The sequence below is a fragment of the Oncorhynchus keta genome, chromosome 23 (assembly GCF_023373465.1).
Source record: "Oncorhynchus keta strain PuntledgeMale-10-30-2019 chromosome 23, Oket_V2, whole genome shotgun sequence".
NCBI lineage: Eukaryota > Metazoa > Chordata > Actinopteri > Salmoniformes > Salmonidae > Oncorhynchus > Oncorhynchus keta.
This window is the reverse complement of record NC_068443.1, coordinates 7,440,896-7,458,429: the sequence shown is the minus strand read 5'-3', so window position 1 is coordinate 7,458,429 and position 17,534 is coordinate 7,440,896. Positions and strand designations below refer to the sequence as shown.

The window sequence follows — 17,534 nt, the reverse complement described above, 5'->3', positions numbered from 1 at the left end:
TTGCTATTATAAACTGGTTATCAATGTAAATTAGAGCAGATAAAAATAAATGTTTTGTCATACCCGTGGTATACGGTCTGATATACCATGGCTGTCAGCCAATCAGCATTCAGTTTACATTGTGTAATAATATAATTTATATACCACTTTTCCAGCAGGTGATCAAAGCGCTTTACATTGTATTGGTGGTGGGGATGAGAGCTCACTCATCCTCTACCAATAAGTAGCCGACACCCACCTGAATGATGCCATGGCAGCCATTTTGTGCCTTAAAGCTCTAGAAATGATGAGTGGCTGTCTGCGCTCTTAAAATATCCTTCATGCCAAATAGTGTATGCTACAGGTGCGTTGGTATTAAGGTAAGAATGCTAGTGCCTGAAAGCTCACCACACATCAGCTACCACAGTGGAGAGGTAAGTGGTGAAGAATGGGGTGAGCGGGAGAGAGGTGAGGAATGGGAGTGTAACATACAGTACCTGCCAGCCTTGGCATCTAGCGGGAAGGAGAGAGGTCTGTTGAGGGGAGGTGGAGAGCCTCTTCCCTCTCTCTTCTCCATCTCGGTGTTCCTCTGGGCGGCCTTCTGTCCATTGACTTCTGGGCCTGTCTCGGGGCTTCTGTAGGGACCGTGTTCCTCACTGTGCTGCCTCCTCCTCAGCTCCGTCCTCTCCAGGTTTCTCTGGTGCTGGGTTTGGTACTGAAGCTTGGACTGCGTTTTGGGAGGGAGCTGGGGAGGCGTGGCGGGCTTCTCTCCCTCAGCCTTAGTGCTAGAAGTAGGGCCAGACATTTGTCCTGGTCAGTTAAAAAACTCAGGGCCCTGAAGTTTAAAGTTCTTCAACTTTTATTGTCCATTAGTAAGTTAGACAAATACATAAAGTCTTAGTACCTGTCTGGACCTTGTTTGTTCCTGATCAGTGCCTGCATTTTCTTGACGCTGTTCCTCATTCTCAAGTAGTCTGTCCTCTCCTGAGAACCTCTCCATGCCGCCTGGATCACTGTGGCCGCAAGGCACCTGTTGTCCGCTCGGAACGCCAGCCAACATCGCTAGAGGAGAAGATGAGATCAACTTTATTGTCTCTGTAGGGAAATTCAGCTAGGACACAATAGCTGCACCATTGTACAAAAAACATGAATCTTACCCTTATCACACAGGGACATAACCCAGGGAGAATTTATCATACAGCGCTCTCTGGAAATACCCAAATACAATACTATTTTACTAGACCTGGGATAGGCCCTGTACACATTGTTATGGTTTTAAGCAATAGCTACCTGTATGATAATGTTTTCCATAGCTACCTGTATGATCATGTTTTCCATAGCTACCTGTATGATCATGGTTTCCATAGCTACCTGTATGATCATGGTTTCCATAGCTACCTGTATGATCATGGTTTCCATAGCTACCTGTATGATCATGGTTTCCATAGCTACCTGTATGATCATGGTTTCCATAGCTACCTGTATGATCATGGTTTCCATAGCTACCTGTATGATCATGGTTTCCATAGCTACCTGTATGATCATGGTTTCCATAGCTACCTGTATGACCATGGTTTCCATAGCTACCTGTATGATCATGGTTTCCATAGCTACCTGTATGATCATGGTTTCCATAGCTACCTGTATGACCATGGTTTCCATAGCTACCTGTATGATCATGGTTTCCATAGCTACCTGTATGACCATGGTTTCCATAGCTACCTGTATGATCATGGTTTCCATAGCTACCTGTATGATCATGGTTTCCATAGCTACCTATATGATCATGGTTTCCATAGCTACCTGTGTGATCATGGTTTCCATAGCTACCTGTATGACCATGGTTTCTACCATAGCTTCCTGTATGACCATGGTTTCTGCCATAGTTACCTGTATGACAATGGTTTCCATAGCTACCAGTATGATCATGGTTTCCATAGCTACATGAATGATCATGTCTCTACCATATAGGTACTAACCTGTATTCTGATGGCAGCATCTTTCTTGCAGAGGAAGTGTCTCCTGATCAGACAGGCCCTGAACCAGCGCTGGAGGATGACGATGTGACGCATCACTTCCTTGTTCAGGGTGTCCTGCAGATGCTGCCTCTCCCTCTCCTTTAGGAACACCTGGGGGAGGGATGAAGACATTTACACTGGACTCCTTTCCCTTTTACTGTTGGATTTTTAAAAAACTTTTTATTCAGTCTTCCTTGGCTACTTGAATGTTGTTATGTTGTTGTAATGATGATGTCGTCGTGATGTCGTCATTTGGGATATGTAAAGTACTTTCCGTTCTTGAAAAAGTGCTATAACAAATCAAATGTATTTATGTAGTATTAGTGTTATGATGTTTTTATATGGGGCCAAGAAGTGTTACCTTAGTTTTCCCAATCTGGTATGTGCTCTGTCCCAGGCCCATCTTCTGCAGCAGGCTCGCTATGTCCTTCGGTGCCGAGGTGGCTTCTTTTGGCAGCAACACTTTAAACCTCTCTAGGAACTCCTACATCAACACACCATCAATCACTGCATCTAATGTGGCCATCTCTTCTCAAAATGACTCAATAAACAATAAGCATGACCTTTTAGACAATCAGGGTTTGCTTTTTATACACACTCTTATATCCAGCTCTCAAAACCTCAAAAAGTTTTGTTTTAGAGAACGGCAGCAGCATGACGGATCTGATGGCTTAGTATCTGTGCTCATTTAGTGGTTCGGTACCCTTCATATGTATTAGGTCAGACTTAGACATTTGCTCATTCATTTGTACAGTGCTGTTGGTGTATCCTACCTTAAAGGTGAACTTGGCATTGTAGCCAGATTTCCTGATGCGTACCGTCTCCAACATGCCCGTGTACCTCATCTGCTGTAAAACTAGAGCGTCGTCAAACAGCATCTCCTTCTATAAGGAACACACACACACACACACAGTTACATCAGTAAATGCATTAAAGTGATACTAATTCTGTCATCAAAACTGACCCGAGGTCTCTCTGGATATCAGCGTCTGCCAAATGACCAATGTGTAAAACACTATTGTCCTACGTACAGAGCACACATGTGATCCTACCTTCTCGGCATTGGAACGAATACAGTGGATGAAGAAAGGCTCTGCTCTCCCCACAGTCTCCAGCAGCTGATTGAGAGACGCCTGCAGAACAACATCGCATCACGCCAGAAAGCAGAGTTAACGGAGGCGCCACGCGCTGTTTGCTGCTCCCATTAGTGATCTTTAATGGATTTGAAGTGATATACACACACACCACGCTACTCTATTCTGATCAGGCTAGTAGGGGGGTGTGTGTGTGTGTGTGTGTGTGTGTGTGTGTGTGTGTGTGTGTGTGTGTGTGTGTGTGTGTGTGTGAGCGAGCGAGCGAGTGAGTGAGTGTGCCTGCGTGTCTGTGTTGGGGAAGCAGACCTGGAACTGAGCGCTGATGCTGGACGGTTGCTTCCTCGGGTGTGGGTGGAGCAGAGAGCGAGGGGTGAGGTTGTGGCGCGTCAGACCCACTATGTGCTTCAGGGACCGGGAGTTCATCAGATTCTGTGGAACAACACACGTCAATCAACCAACCAAAAAATAAATAAAGCTTGATTTGAATCAAATTAATCAAATCAAATCACACCTGCACTGCAATGACATAGTGTTGTAATATGGTTACAGACAAGGCCATGAGGTTTTCCTGTCTACGTGAACCATACCAGGAAAGACTCCTGGCCCCAGGTAAAAGTGCAGTAATATAAACCCATCGATCCCTTTTTGATAAAGTCCACTACTAATACATTACCTTGGGAATGAGCTGTTTGCGCTTGCTGCCTTTGGTCTTTCTATGTGGAGAGAAGACAGAGAGATGGAGGTAAACTGTGTTTCCCAGCCAAAGATGAAGGACAAGGACCAGTGGTTTCAGAAAGTATTCACAGCCCTGGACTTTCTACACCTTTTGTTGTGTGACAGTCTGAATTAAACTTTTATTTTTTTAAATTACATTTACGTGTAGATTTTTTGGTCGTCATTGGCCACACACACACAATAATGTTAAAATGGAATTATGTTTTTTTTTATTTTACCTTTATTTTACTAGGCAAGTCAGTTAAGAACAAATTCTTATTTTCAATGACGGCCTAGGAACATTGGGTGAATTTGATTCTGCCTGTTCAGGGGCAGAACAACAGATTTGTACCTTGTCAGCTCGGGGATTTGAACTTGCAACCTTTCGGTTACTAGTCCAACGCTCTAACCACTAGGCTACCCTGCCGCCCCTAGAAATGTTTACAATTTTTTTTTTTAAATGAAAAGGTGAAATGTCTTGAGTTAATAAGTATTCAACACCTTTGTGAGGGCAAGCCTAAATAAGTTCAGCAGTAAAAATTTGCTTAACAAGTCACATAATAATTTTGAATGACTACCTCATCTCTGTACCCCCACACATACAATTATATTTAAGGTGCTGTCAGTCGAGTAGTGAATTTCAAACACAGATTCAACCACAAAGACCAGGGAGGTTTTTCAGTGCCTCATGAAGAATATATATATATATTTTTAAAGAGGCCGACATTGAATATCCCTTTGAGCATGGTGAAGTTATTAATTACACCTTGGATGGTGTATCAATACACCCAGTCACTACAAAGATACAGGCGTTCTTCATAACTCAGTTGCCGGAGAGGAAGGAAACTGTTCAGGGATTTCACCAATGGTGACTTTAAAAGTGTTTGGGGTTTTAGGCTGGGTTTCTGTACAGCACTTTGAGATATCAGCTGATGTACGAAGGGCTATATAAATCAATTTGATTTGATTTAATGGCTGTGATAGGAGAAACCTGAGGATTCATCAACAACATTGTAGTTACTCCACAATACTAACCTAAATGATAGAGTGAAAAGAAGTTAGCCTGTACAGAATCAAAATATTCTAAAACATGCATCCTGTTTACAACAAGGCAGTAAAGTAATACTGCAAAAAATTGGCAAAATAATAAACTATTTGTCCTGAATACAAAGTGTTATGTTTTGGCCAAATCCAATACAACACATTACTGAGTACCACAACTTGATATTTTCAAGCATAGTTGTGGCTGCATCATGTTATGCTTGTAATCATTAAGGACTGGGGAGTTTTTCAGGATAAAGAATAAACGGAATGAAGTTCAGCACAGGGAAAATCCTAGAGGAAAACCTGGTTCAGCTTGAAAAATTGTGAAAATAATAAATGGGCAAATGTTGCACAATCCAGATGTGGAAAGCGCTCAGGGTCTTACCCAGAAAGCCTCACAGCTCTACTCACTCTCAGAGACTTACCCAGAACGCCTCACAGCTCTAATCACTCTCAGAGACTTACCCAGAAAGCCTCACAGCTCTAATCACTCTCAGAGACTTACCCAGAAAGCCTCACAGCTCTAATCACTCTCAGAGACTTACCCAGAAAGCCTCACAGCTCTAATCACTCTGAGACTTACCCAGAAAGCCTCACAGCTCTAATCACACTCAGGGACTTACCCAGAAAGCCTCACAGATCTAATCACACTCAGGGACTTACCCAGAAAGCCTCACAGCTCTAATCACTCTCAGAGACTTACCCAGAAAGCCTCACAGCTCTAATCACTCTCAAAGACTTACCCAGAAACACTCACAGCTCTAATCACTCCTAGAGACTTACCCAGAAACACTCACAGCTCTAATCACTGAGACTTACCCAGAAACACTCACAACTCTAATCACTCTCAGAGACTTACCCAGAAACACTCACAGCTCTAATCACACTCAGAGACTTACCCAGAAACACTCACAGCTCTAATCACTCTCAGACACTTACCCAGAAACACTCACAGCTCTAATCACTCTCAGAGACTTACCCAGAAACACTCACAGCTCTAATCACTCTCAGAGACTTACCCAGAAACACTCACAGCTCTAATCACTCTCAGAGACTTACCCAAAAACACTCACAGCTCTAATCACTCTCAGAGACTTACCCAGAAACACTCACAGCTCTAATCACTCTCAGAGACTTACCCAGAAACACTCACAGCTCTAATCGACACCAACAGTGATGTATTAACTCAGGGGGTTGAACACTTATCTAAATCAAGATATTAGACATTTATTTTTATTTTTTGTTCCTCCACTTTGACATTACAGAGTATTTTGTGTAGATCATCAAAACAATAACAGTTAAATCCATTTTCAACTTTGTAAAAATAAAATGTAGAAAAACGTCAAGGGGTGTGAATACTTTCTGAAGGCAACTGTATTTACGTCGGGACAATGATAGACTTGGTTACAGCAGACTAGCTATCAGCAGGGTTCTTTTTGAAAATACTGAAGTTCAAAATGTACGCAGTACAGTATGTAACATTCCCTCAACAACCTGCGTCCTGCATTCACACCATTCCCACTTACTTCCTGTTCTCATAGCTGACGAAAATGTCCTCTAACACCTCCAGAGGGTGGTCATCAGACCGGTCAAATGAGAAGTCCAGCCGGGAGCTGTGGATGGAGAAGAAGGATTAGTTTAGTTGAATCAGGTGTGTTATTGCTTGGCTGGAACAGAAGCCTGCATCCACACCAGTCCTCTGTGGATAAGATTAGCCATCCCTGGGGTATGTGGTAAGTCTCTCCCTCCAACCTGGGGTATGTGGTAAGTCTCTCCCTCCAACCTGGGGTATGTGGTAAGTCTCTCCCTCCAACCTGGGGTATGTGGTAAGTCTCTCCCTCCAACCTGGGGTATGTGGTAAGTCTCTCCCTCCAACCTGGGGTATGTGGTAAGTCTCTCCCTCCAACCTGGGGTACGTGGTAAGTCTCTCCCTCCAACCTGGTGTATGTGGTAAGTCTCTCCCTCCAACCTGGTGTATGTGGTAAGTCTCTCCCTCCAACCTGGGGTATGTGGTAAGTCTCTCCCTCCAACCTGGGGTACGTGGTAAGTCTCTCCCTCCAACCTGGGGTACGTGGTAAGTCTCTCCCTCCAACATGGTGTATCTGGTAAGTCTCTCCCTCCAACATGGTGTATCTGGTAAGTCTCTCCCTCCACCCTGGGGTATGTGGTAAGTCTCTCCCTCCACCCAGGTGTATCTGGTAAGTCTCTCCTACAACCCTGGGGTACCTGGTAAGTCTCTCCTACCACCCTGGGGTACCTGGTAAGTCTCTCCTACCACCCTGGGGTACCTGGTAAGTCTCTCCTACCACCCTGGGGTACCTGGTAAGTCTCTCCTACCACCCTGGGGTACCTGGTAAGTCTCTCCTACCACCCTGGGGTATGTGGTAAGTCTCTCCACCCAGGTGTATCTGGTAAGTCTCTCCTACCACCCTGGGGTACCTGGTAAGTCTCTCCTACCACCCTGGGGTACCTGGTAAGTCTCTCCTACCACCCTGGGGTACCTGGTAAGTCTCTCCTACCACCCTGGGGTACCTGGTAAGTCTCTCCTACCACCCTGGGGTACCTGGTAAGTCTCTCCTACCACCCTGGGGTACCTGGTAAGTCTCTCCTACCACCCTGGGGTACCTGGTAAGTCTCTCCTACCACCCTGGGGTATCTGGTCTCTCCTACCACCCTGGGGTACCTAGTAAGTCTCTCCTACCACCCAGGTGTATCTGGGAAGTCTCTCCTACCACCCTGGGGTAACTGGTAACTCTCTCCTACCACCCTGGGGTATCTGGTAAGTCTCTCCTACCACCCTGGGGTATCTGGTAAGTCTCTCCTACCACCCGGGGGTAACTGGTTACTCTTTCCTACCACCCGGGGGTAACTGGTTACTCTCTCCTACCACCCAGGTGTATCTGGTAACTCTCTCCTACCACCCTGGGGTAACTGGTAACTAACTCTCTCCTACCACCCGGGGGTAACTGGTAACTCTCTCCTACTACCCAGGTGTATCTGGTAAGTCTATCCTACCACCCTGGGGTATCTGGTAAGTCTCTCCTACCACCCTGGGGTAACTGGTAACTCTCTCCTACCACCCGGGGTTAACTGGTAACTCTCTCCTACCTGGCCAGTCTCTGTAGAGCCAAGATGGGTCTCCTCTTCAGTTCCCCTGTGGAGTACACAGAACACAGGCCTCTCCATGTTAACCATCATCCTCATCATCATGTTAACCATCATCATGTTAACCATCATCCTCATCATGTTAACCATCATCCTCATCATCATGTTAACCATCATCATGTTAACCATCATCCTCATCATGTTAACCATCATCCTCATCATCATGTTAACCATCATCCTCATCATCATGTTAACCATCATCCTCATCATGTTAACCATCATCCTCATCATGTTAACCATCATCCTCAACATGTTAACCATCATCCTCATCATGTTAACCATCATCCTCATCATGTTAACCATCATCCTCATCATCATGTTAACCATCATCATGTTAACCATCATCCTCATCATGTTAACCATCATCCTCATCATCATGTTAACCATCATCCTCATCATCATGTTAACCATCATCATGTTAACCACCATGCTCATCATCATGTTAACCACCATCCTCATCATCATGTTAACCATCATCCTCATCATGTTAACCATCATCCTCATCATGTTAACCACCATCCTCATCATGTTAACCATCATCCTCAACATGTTAACCATCATCCTGAACATGTTAACCATCATCCTCAACATGTTAACCATCATCCTCAACATGTTAACCATCATCCTCAACATGTTAACCATCATCCTCATCATCATGTTAACCATCATCCTCATCATGTTAACCATCATCCTCATCATGTTAACCATCATCTTCATCATGTTAACCATCATCCTCATCATCATGTTAACCATCATCATCATGCTAACCATCACCATGTTAACCATCATCCTCATCATGTTAACCACCATCCTCATCATGTTAACCATCATCCTCAACATGTTAACCATCATCCTGAACATGTTAACCATCCTCATCATCACCATCATCATGTTAACCATCCTCATCATCACCATCATCATGTTAACCATCCTCATCATCATCTCCATACGTTAGTGTGGCAAGTCACAACCATCTCAACCTGACTAGGAAAAAGAAACTGTTGGCTAATTACAGGCTACTTATACACTAATGAATATGGTCCAGACTTTCCCCTGGCTTGGTTCATGTCATGAAGAAAAGCCCTGAAAAGCTCTGATTGGACAAGTCAAGGAGAGAGGGTAAATGTCCTTAAAAAGTAGTGTACCTGCGGCTGCACGGCGGCGTCCGGCCTCCTTGAAGACTGCTATGATGTGTATGGTGGATCGGAGGATTCCCCATCGGAAAAAGGCCACAGGATCTGACCCGATCAGCTGACGCATGAACGCCCGCTGACTGCTGCGTAGTAACGACACGATCTCCGGACGCATGTGGTCCGTGTTCTTCTCCCGGAAATCCTGACAGAGAGGAGGAGAGGAAGAGGAGAAATGAAGAGGGAGGGGGAGGGGGGAAGAGAGGAGGAGAGAGAGGGAGGGGAAAAGAGAGAGGGGGAAAAGGGGAGGAGAGAGAGAGAGGGGGGGGGTTAGGAGAAGGGCAGTTGGCAGTGTCACGTGTAGACAGAGCTGTACTACATGACATAAATATTCATGTACAGAATATGTACATCCTTGGTTTATATCCCTACCTTAATCTGGTACTTGATGGTCCCAGTAAAGTGTTGTATGATGAAGGCTGGTTCCATCACCGCGGTGGGGACAAAGTACGGGTTATCATGATGCAGCTGCTTGAACTTCTCCAACAGGGTGTTGTCTGTGGACTGGGAGAGACTGAGGACATGGAGAGAGAGACAGAGACAGAGACAGAGACAGAGACAGAGACAGAGAGAGACAGAGACAGAGACAGAGACAGAGACAGAGACAGAGACAGAGACAGAGACAGAGACAGAGACAGAGACAGAGACAGAGACAGAGACAGAGAGACAGAGAGAGAGAGAGAGAGAGAGAGAGAGAGAGAGAGAGAGAGAGAGAGAGAGAGAGAGAGAGAGAGAGAGAGAGAGAGAGAGAGAGAGAGAGAGAGAGAGAGAGAGAGAGGACAGACTGTTAAATGAATCTCAAAACTGAACTGTAAATACCTAGCTGGGTAAAAAGCTAGACAGGAAGCCAAACCAGTAAGCTTCTTTTCACCTCTCCACTTCCTCTCGATCAGTGCTGATAAAGGTTTAAAACAAGGAGAGGATGTAACTACAGCCTATTGAGATACAACCATGTGACCTGACTTGTAAAACTCTGGGCCCTCCTTCTAGACCTACTTGCTCTCCTCATCCAGTATGTGGAACAGTCCAGTGGGTTTCTGGCTGATCAGATGGATACAGCCCAGGTTGTCTTTGTAGTCAATGGGACTCCAGCTGATCCCTTCTGCCTGGTACTCCTCCTGGAATACATGGATGAACAAATTAATGGGTGGATGGATGACTGAAGGGATGAACGGGTGGATGGATGACTGAAGGGATGAACGGGTGGATGGATGACTGAAGGGATGAACGGGTGGATGGATGACTGAAGGGATGAATGGATGGGTGGATGGATAGATGGATGACTGAAGGGATGGATGAGTGAAGGAATGGATGGGTGGATGGATAGATGGATGGATGGGTAGATGGATGACTGAAGGGATGGATGGGTAGATGGATGACTGAAGGGATGAATGGGTGGTGGATGAGTGGATGGATGAGTGGATGGATGAGTGAAGGAATAGATGAGTGGATGGATGACTGAAGGGATGGATGGGTAGATGGATGACTGAAGGGATGGATGGGTGGATGGATGGATGAGTGAAGGAATGAACGGGTGGATGGATGGATGAGTGAAGGAATGAACAGGTGGGTGGATGGATGGATGAGTGAAGGAATGAACGGGTGGGTGGATGGATGGATGAGTGAAGGAATGAACAGGTGGGTGGATGGATGGATGGATGAGTGAAGGAATGAACAGGTGGGTGGATGGATGGATGAGTGAAGGAATGAATGGATGGATGGGTGGATGGATGGATGAGTGGGTGAATTAATTAATGGGTGGATGGATGAGTGAAGGAATGAACAGGTGGGTGGATGGATGGATGGATGGATGGATAGATGGATAAGTGAAGGAATGAAGGGGTGGGTGGATGGATGGATGAGTGAATAGATGGATGAATGAGTGTACAAATATATAGATGCTTTATTGATCACCCAGGGGAAAAGACTACATTAACGTACCCTTTAAGGGGTGTGGTAAAGGGTTTACTAGTAGTGTATAGAATTCACCTGCTCCAGCGTGAAGACATGCTGATGAAAGTAATAGTGAACTTTCTCGATGGAGTAGTTAATACAGAACTGTTCAAAGCTGTTCGTCTGGAAGTCCTCAAAACCAAATATATCCAGGATACCTATAGACAAACACTGGAACAAAACAAACAATAATATTCATAATATTAATATTTGAAATGCAATTGATTGAGCTGAATTCTGTCATGAATTCGTTGTGTTGATTTTTCTCCTCTCCTGGGCCGTGTGTCACACAGCAGTGCTTCTGTACCACTCCCTCTTACTAATACCTTGGTTTTATCTGCAGTGAAAGTTTGTCAAACAATTGGCGAGGCAGCGGTTTTGACTGGAAGTGATCGTTACAGAATGTGAAGCGAAAGGGTTAAGGTTAGGGTTGGGGTTAGTACAGTGATGGGTTGTCTCTGGGTTAGTACAGTGATGGGTTGTCTCTGGGTTAGTACAGTGACGGGTTGTCTCTGGGTTAGTACAGTGACGGGTTGTCTCTGGGTTAGTACAGTGACGGGTTGTCTCTGGGTCAGTACAGTGACGGGTTGTCTCTGGGTCAGTACAGTGACGGGTTGTCTCTGGGTCAGTACAGTGATGGGTTGTCTCTGGGTCAGTACAGTGATGGGTTGTCTCTGGTTTAGGGTTAGTACAGTGATGGGTTGTCTCTGAGTTAGGGTTAGTACAGTGATGGGTTGTCTCTGGGTTAGGGTTAGTACAGTGATGGGTTGTCTCTGGGTTAGGGGTAGTACAGTGATGGGTTGTCTCTGGGATAGGGTTAGTACAGTGACGGGTTGTCTCTGGTTTAGTACAGTGACGGGTTGTCTCTGGGTTAGGGTTAGTACAGTGATGGGTTGTCTCTGGGTTAGTACAGTGACGGATTGTCTCTGGGTTAGCACAGTGACGGTTGTCTCTGGGTCAGTACAGTGACGGGTTGTCTCTGGGTTAGTACAGTGACGGGTTGTCTCTGGGTCAGTACAGTGACGGGTTGTCTCTGGGTCAGTACAGTGACGGGTTGTCTCTGGGTCAGTACAGTGATGGGTTGTCTCTGGGTCAGTACAGTGATGGGTTGTCTCTGGGTTAGGGTTAGTACAGTGATGGGTTGTCTCTGGGTTAGGGTTAGTACAGTGATGGGTTGTCTCTGGGATAGGGTTAGTACAGTGATGGGTTGTCTCTGGGTTAGGGTTAGTATAGTGACGGGTTGTCTCTGGTTTAGTACAGTGACGGGTTGTCTCTGGGTTAGGGTTAGTACAGTGATGGGTTGTCTCTGGGTTAGTACAGTGACGGGTTGTCTCTGGGTTAGGGTTAGTACAGTGACGGGTTGTCTCTGGGTTAGCACAGTGACGGGTTGTCTCTGGGTCAGTACAGTGATGGGTTGTCTCTGGGTTAGGGTTAGTACAGTGATGGGTTGTCTCTGGGTTAGGGTTAGTACAGTGATGGGTTGTCTCTGGGTCAGTACAGTGACGGGTTGTCTCTGGTTTAGTACAGTGACGGGTTGTCTCTGGGTTAGGGTTAGTACAGTGATGGGTTGTCTCTGGGCTAGTACAGTAACGGGTTGTCTCTGGGTTAGGGTTAGTACAGTGACGGGTTGTCTCTGGGTTAGCACAGTGACGCGTTGTCTCTGGGTTAGGGTTAGTACAGTGATGGTTTGTCTCTGGGTTAGTACAGTGACGGGTTGTCTCTGGGTTAGCACAGTGACGGGTTGTCTCTGGGTCAGCACAGTGACGGGTTGTCTCTGGGTCAGTACAGTGACGGGTTGTCTCTGGGTTAGTACAGTGACGGGTTGTCTCTGGGTCAGTACAGTGACGGGTTGTCTCTGGGTCAGTACAGTGACGGGTTGTCTCTGGGTCAGTACAGTGACGGGTTGTCTCTGGGTTAGTACAGTGACGGGTTGTCTCTGGGTCAGTACAGTGACGGGTTGTCTCTGGGTCAGTACAGTGACGGGTTGTCTCTGGGTCAGTACAGTGACGGGTTGTCTCTGGGTCAGTACAGTGACGGGTTGTCTCTGGGTCAGTACGGTGATGGGTTGTCTCTGGGTTAGGGTTAGTACAGTGATGGGTTGTCTCTGGGTTAGGGTTAGTACAGTGATGGGTTGTCTCTGGGTCAGTACAGTGATGGGTTGTCTCTGGGTTAGGGTTAGTACAGTGACGGGTTGTCTCTGGGTTAGGGTTAGTACAGTGACGGGTTGTCTCTGGTTTAGTACAGTGACGGGTTGTCTCTGGGTTAGTACAGTGATGGGTTGTCTCTGGGTTAGTACAGTGACGGGTTGTCTCTGGGTTAGCACAGTGACGGGTTGTCTCTGGGTCAGTACAGTGGCGGGTTGTCTCTGGGTCAGTACAGTGGCGGGTTGTCTCTGGGTCAGTACAGTGGCGGGTTGTCTCTGGGTCAGTACAGTGGCGGGTTGTCTCTGGGTCAGTACAGTGGCGGGTTGTCTCTGGGTCAGTACAGTGGCGGGTTGTCTCTGGGTCAGTACAGTGGCGGGTTGTCTCTGGTTTAGTACAGTGACGGGTTGTCTCTGGGTTAGTACAGTGATGGGTTGTCTCTGGGTTAGTACAGTGATGGGTTGTCTCTGGGTCAGTACAGTGACGGGTTGTCTCTGGGTCAGTACAGTGACGGGTTGTCTCTGGGTCAGTACAGTGACGGGTTGTCTCTGGGTCAGTACAGTGACGGGTTGTCTCTGGGTCAGTACAGTGGCGGGTTGTCTCTGGGTCAGTACAGTGACGGGTTGTCTCTGGGTTAGGGTTAGTACAGTGATGGGTTGTCTCTGGGTTAGTACAGTGACTGACGGGTTGTCTCTGGGTAAGTACAGTGACGGGCTGTCTCTGGGTCAGTACAGTGACGGGTTGTCTCTGGGTTAGGGTTAGTACAGTGACGGGTTGTCTCTGGGTTAGTACAGTGACGGGTTGTCTCTGGGTCAGTACATTGATGGGTTGTCTCTGGGTCAGTACAGTGACGGGTTGTCTCTGGGTCAGTACAGTGACGGGTTGTCTCTGGGTCAGTACAGTGACGGGTTGTCTCTGGGTCAGTACAGTGATGGGTTGTCTCTGGGTCAGTACAGTGATGGGTTGTCTCTGGGTCGGTACAGTGACGGGTTGTCTCTGGGTCAGTACAATGACGGGTTGTCTCTGGGTCAGTACAGTGACGGGTTGTCTCTGGGTCAGTACAGTGACGGGTTGTCTCTGGGTCAGTACAGTGACGGGTTGTCTCTGGGTCAGTACAGTGACGGGTTGTCTCTGGGTCAGTACAGTGACTGACGGGTTGTCTCTGGGTTAGTACAGTGACGGGTTGTCTCTGGGTCAGTACAGTGATGGGTTGTCTCTGGGTCGGTACAGTGACGGGTTGTCTCTGGGTCAGTACAATGACGGGTTGTCTCTGGGTCAGTACAGTGACGGGTTGTCTCTGGGTCAGTACAGTGACGGGTTGTCTCTGGGTCAGTACAGTGACGGGTTGTCTCTGGGTCAGTACAGTGACGGGTTGTCTCTGGGTCAGTACAGTGACGGGTTGTCTCTGGGTCAGTACAGTGACTGACGGGTTGTCTCTGGGTTAGTACAGTGACGGGTTGTCTCTGGGTCAGTACAGTGATGGGTTGTCTCTGGGTCAGTACAGTGGCGGGTTGTCTCTGGGTCAGTACAGTGACGGGTTGTCTCTGGGTCAGTACAGTGACGGGTTGTCTCTGGGTCAGTACAGTGACGGGTTGTCTCTGGGTCAGTACAGTGACGGGTTGTCTCTGGGTCAGTACAGTGACGGGTTGTCTCTGGGTCAGTACAGTGACGGGTTGTCTCTGGGTCAGTACAGTGACGGGTTGTCTCTGGGTCAGTACAGTGACTGACGGGTTGTCTCTGGGTTAGTACAGTGACGGGTTGTCTCTGGGTCAGTACAGTGATGGGTTGTCTCTGGGTCAGTACAGTGGCGGGTTGTCTCTGGGTCAGTACAGTGGCGTGTTGTCTCTGGGTCAGTACAGTGACGGGTTGTCTCTAGGTTAGTACAGTGACGGGTTGTCTCTAGGTTAGTACAGTGAATGGTTGTCTCGGAGTTAGGGTTCGTACAGTGACGGGTTGTCTGTGGGTTAGTAAAGTGAATGGTTGTCTCGGAGTTAGGGTTCGTACAGTGACGGGTTGTCTCTGGGTTAGGGTTAGTACAGTGAATGGTTGTCTTACAGAGACGGCCTCCTCCATGTCTCGTCTGTTGAGCAGAGCGTGGTTGATGTGCAGGATGATCCAATCAAACAGAGAGCTGTACAGAGACTTGGCCATCGAGTCCCGTGCTGTCACAGCCTAGGTAGGACAACAACAACATAGTTACAGCCTAGGAAGGACAACAACAACATAGTTACAGCCTAGGAAGGACAACAACAACAACATAGTTACAGCCTAGGTAGGACAACAACAACATAGTTACAGCCTAGGAAGGACAACAACAACATAGTTACAGCCTAGGAAGGACAACAACAACATAGTTACAGCCTAGGAAGGACAACAACAACATAGTTACAGCCTAGGAAGGACAACAACAACATAGTTACAGCCTAGGAAGGACAACAACAACATAGTTACAGCCTAGGAAAGACAACAACATAGTTACAGCCTAGGAAGGACAACAACAACAACATAGTTACAGCCTAGGAAAGACAACAACAACAACATAGTCACAGCCTAGGAAGGACAACAACAACAACATAGTTACAGCCTAGGAAGGACAACAACAACAACATAGTTACAGCCTAGGAAGGACAACAACAACATAGTCATAGCCTAGGAAGGACAACAACAACAACAACAACAACAACAACAACAACATAGTCATAGCCTAGGAAAGACAACAACAACATAGTTACAGCCTAGGAAGGACAACAACAACAACATAGTTACAGCCTAGGAAAGACAACAACAACATAGTTACAGCCTAGGAAGGACAACAACAACATAGTTACAGCCTAGGAAGGACAACAACAACATAGTTACAGCCTAGGAAGGACAACAACAACATAGTTACAGCCTAGGAAAGACAACAACAACATAGTTACAGCCTAGGAAGGACAACAACAACAACATAGTTACAGCCTAGGAAGGACAACAACAACAACATAGTTACAGCCTAGGAAAGACAACAACAACATAGTTACAGCCTAGGAAGGACAACAACAACAACATAGTTACAGCCTAGGAAAGACAACAACAACATAGTTACAGCCTAGGAAGGACAACAACAACATAGTTACAGCCTAGGAAGGACAACAACAACATAGTTACAGCCTAGGAAGGACAACAACAACATAGTTACAGCCTAGGAAGGACAACAACAACAACATAGTTACAGCCTAGGAAAGACAACAACAACATAGTTACAGCCTAGGAAGGACAACAACAACATAGTTACAGCCTAGGAAGGACAACAACAACATAGTCACAGCCTAGGAAGGACAACAACAACATAGTCACAGCCTAGGAAGGACAACAACAACAACATAGTTACAGCCTAGGAAGGACAACAACAACAACATAGTTACAGCCTAGGAAGGACAACAACAACAACATAGTTACAGCCTAGGAAGGACAACAACAACAACATAGTTACAGCCTAGGAAGGACAACAACAACAACATAGTTACAGCCTAGGAAGGACAACAACAACAACATAGTTACAGCCTAGGAAGGACAACAACAACATAGTTACAGCCTAGGAAGGACAACAACAACATAGTTACAGCCTAGGAAGGACAACAACAACAACATAGTTACAGCCTAGGAAGGACAACAACAACATAGTTACAGCCTAGGAAGGACAACAACAACATAGTTACAGCCTAGGAAGGACAACAACAACATAGTTACAGCCTAGGAAGGACAACAACAACATAGTTACAGCCTAGGAAAGACAACAACAACATAGTTACAGCCTAGGAAAGACAACAACAACATAGTTACAGCCTAGGAAGGACAACAACAACATAGTTACAGCCTAGGAAGGACAACAACAACATAGTTACAGCCTAGGAAGGACAACAACAACATAGTTACAGCCTAGGAAGGACAACAACAACATAGTTACAGCCTAGGAAGGACAACAACAACATAGTTACAGCCTAGGAAGGACAACAACAACAACATAGTTACAGCCTAGGAAGGACAACAACAACAACATAGTTACAGCCTAGGAAGGACAACAACAACATAGTTACAGCCTAGGAAAGACAACAACAACATAGTTACAGCCTAGGAAGGACAACAACAACATAGTTACAGCCTAGGAAGGACAACAACAACATAGTTACAGCCTAGGAAGGACAACAACAACAACATAGTTACAGCCTAGGAAGGACAACAACAACATAGTTACAG

At 46.3% G+C, this 17,534-nt stretch overlaps 1 protein-coding gene and 1 long non-coding RNA gene across 4 annotated transcripts in view; one reads left to right on the top strand and one right to left on the bottom strand.

Annotated features, from left to right (window-relative positions):
• LOC127910928 (uncharacterized) overlaps window positions 1-2,127 on the top strand; it is a 33,698-nt gene extending 31,571 nt beyond the window's left edge. Inside the window, exon 4 of one of the 2 annotated variants that reach the window (XR_008076846.1) lies at window positions 1,990-2,127. This is a non-coding gene — a long non-coding RNA (uncharacterized LOC127910928). The remainder of the gene's footprint in view (window positions 1-1,989) is intronic. The other variant, XR_008076847.1, reaches the window with a different exon arrangement.
• Window positions 1-17,534, bottom strand: part of LOC118401753 (unconventional myosin-IXb-like) — a 101,185-nt gene that overhangs the window by 29,851 nt on the left and 53,800 nt on the right. For both annotated transcript variants that reach the window (XM_052476086.1, XM_052476085.1), the window contains exons 9-23: window positions 15,354-15,470; window positions 11,194-11,328; window positions 10,201-10,322; window positions 9,577-9,718; window positions 9,160-9,349; window positions 7,958-8,003; window positions 6,376-6,462; window positions 3,765-3,804; window positions 3,398-3,520; window positions 3,050-3,130; window positions 2,771-2,881; window positions 2,359-2,481; window positions 1,959-2,108; window positions 884-1,041; window positions 477-764 (exon numbers count right to left, since the gene is read on the bottom strand). In XM_052476086.1, coding sequence (XP_052332046.1) covers window positions 477-764; window positions 884-1,041; window positions 1,959-2,108; window positions 2,359-2,481; window positions 2,771-2,881; window positions 3,050-3,130; window positions 3,398-3,520; window positions 3,765-3,804; window positions 6,376-6,462; window positions 7,958-8,003; window positions 9,160-9,349; window positions 9,577-9,718; window positions 10,201-10,322; window positions 11,194-11,328; window positions 15,354-15,470 — 1,913 coding nt within the window. The remainder of the gene's footprint in view (window positions 1-476; window positions 765-883; window positions 1,042-1,958; window positions 2,109-2,358; window positions 2,482-2,770; window positions 2,882-3,049; window positions 3,131-3,397; window positions 3,521-3,764; window positions 3,805-6,375; window positions 6,463-7,957; window positions 8,004-9,159; window positions 9,350-9,576; window positions 9,719-10,200; window positions 10,323-11,193; window positions 11,329-15,353; window positions 15,471-17,534) is intronic.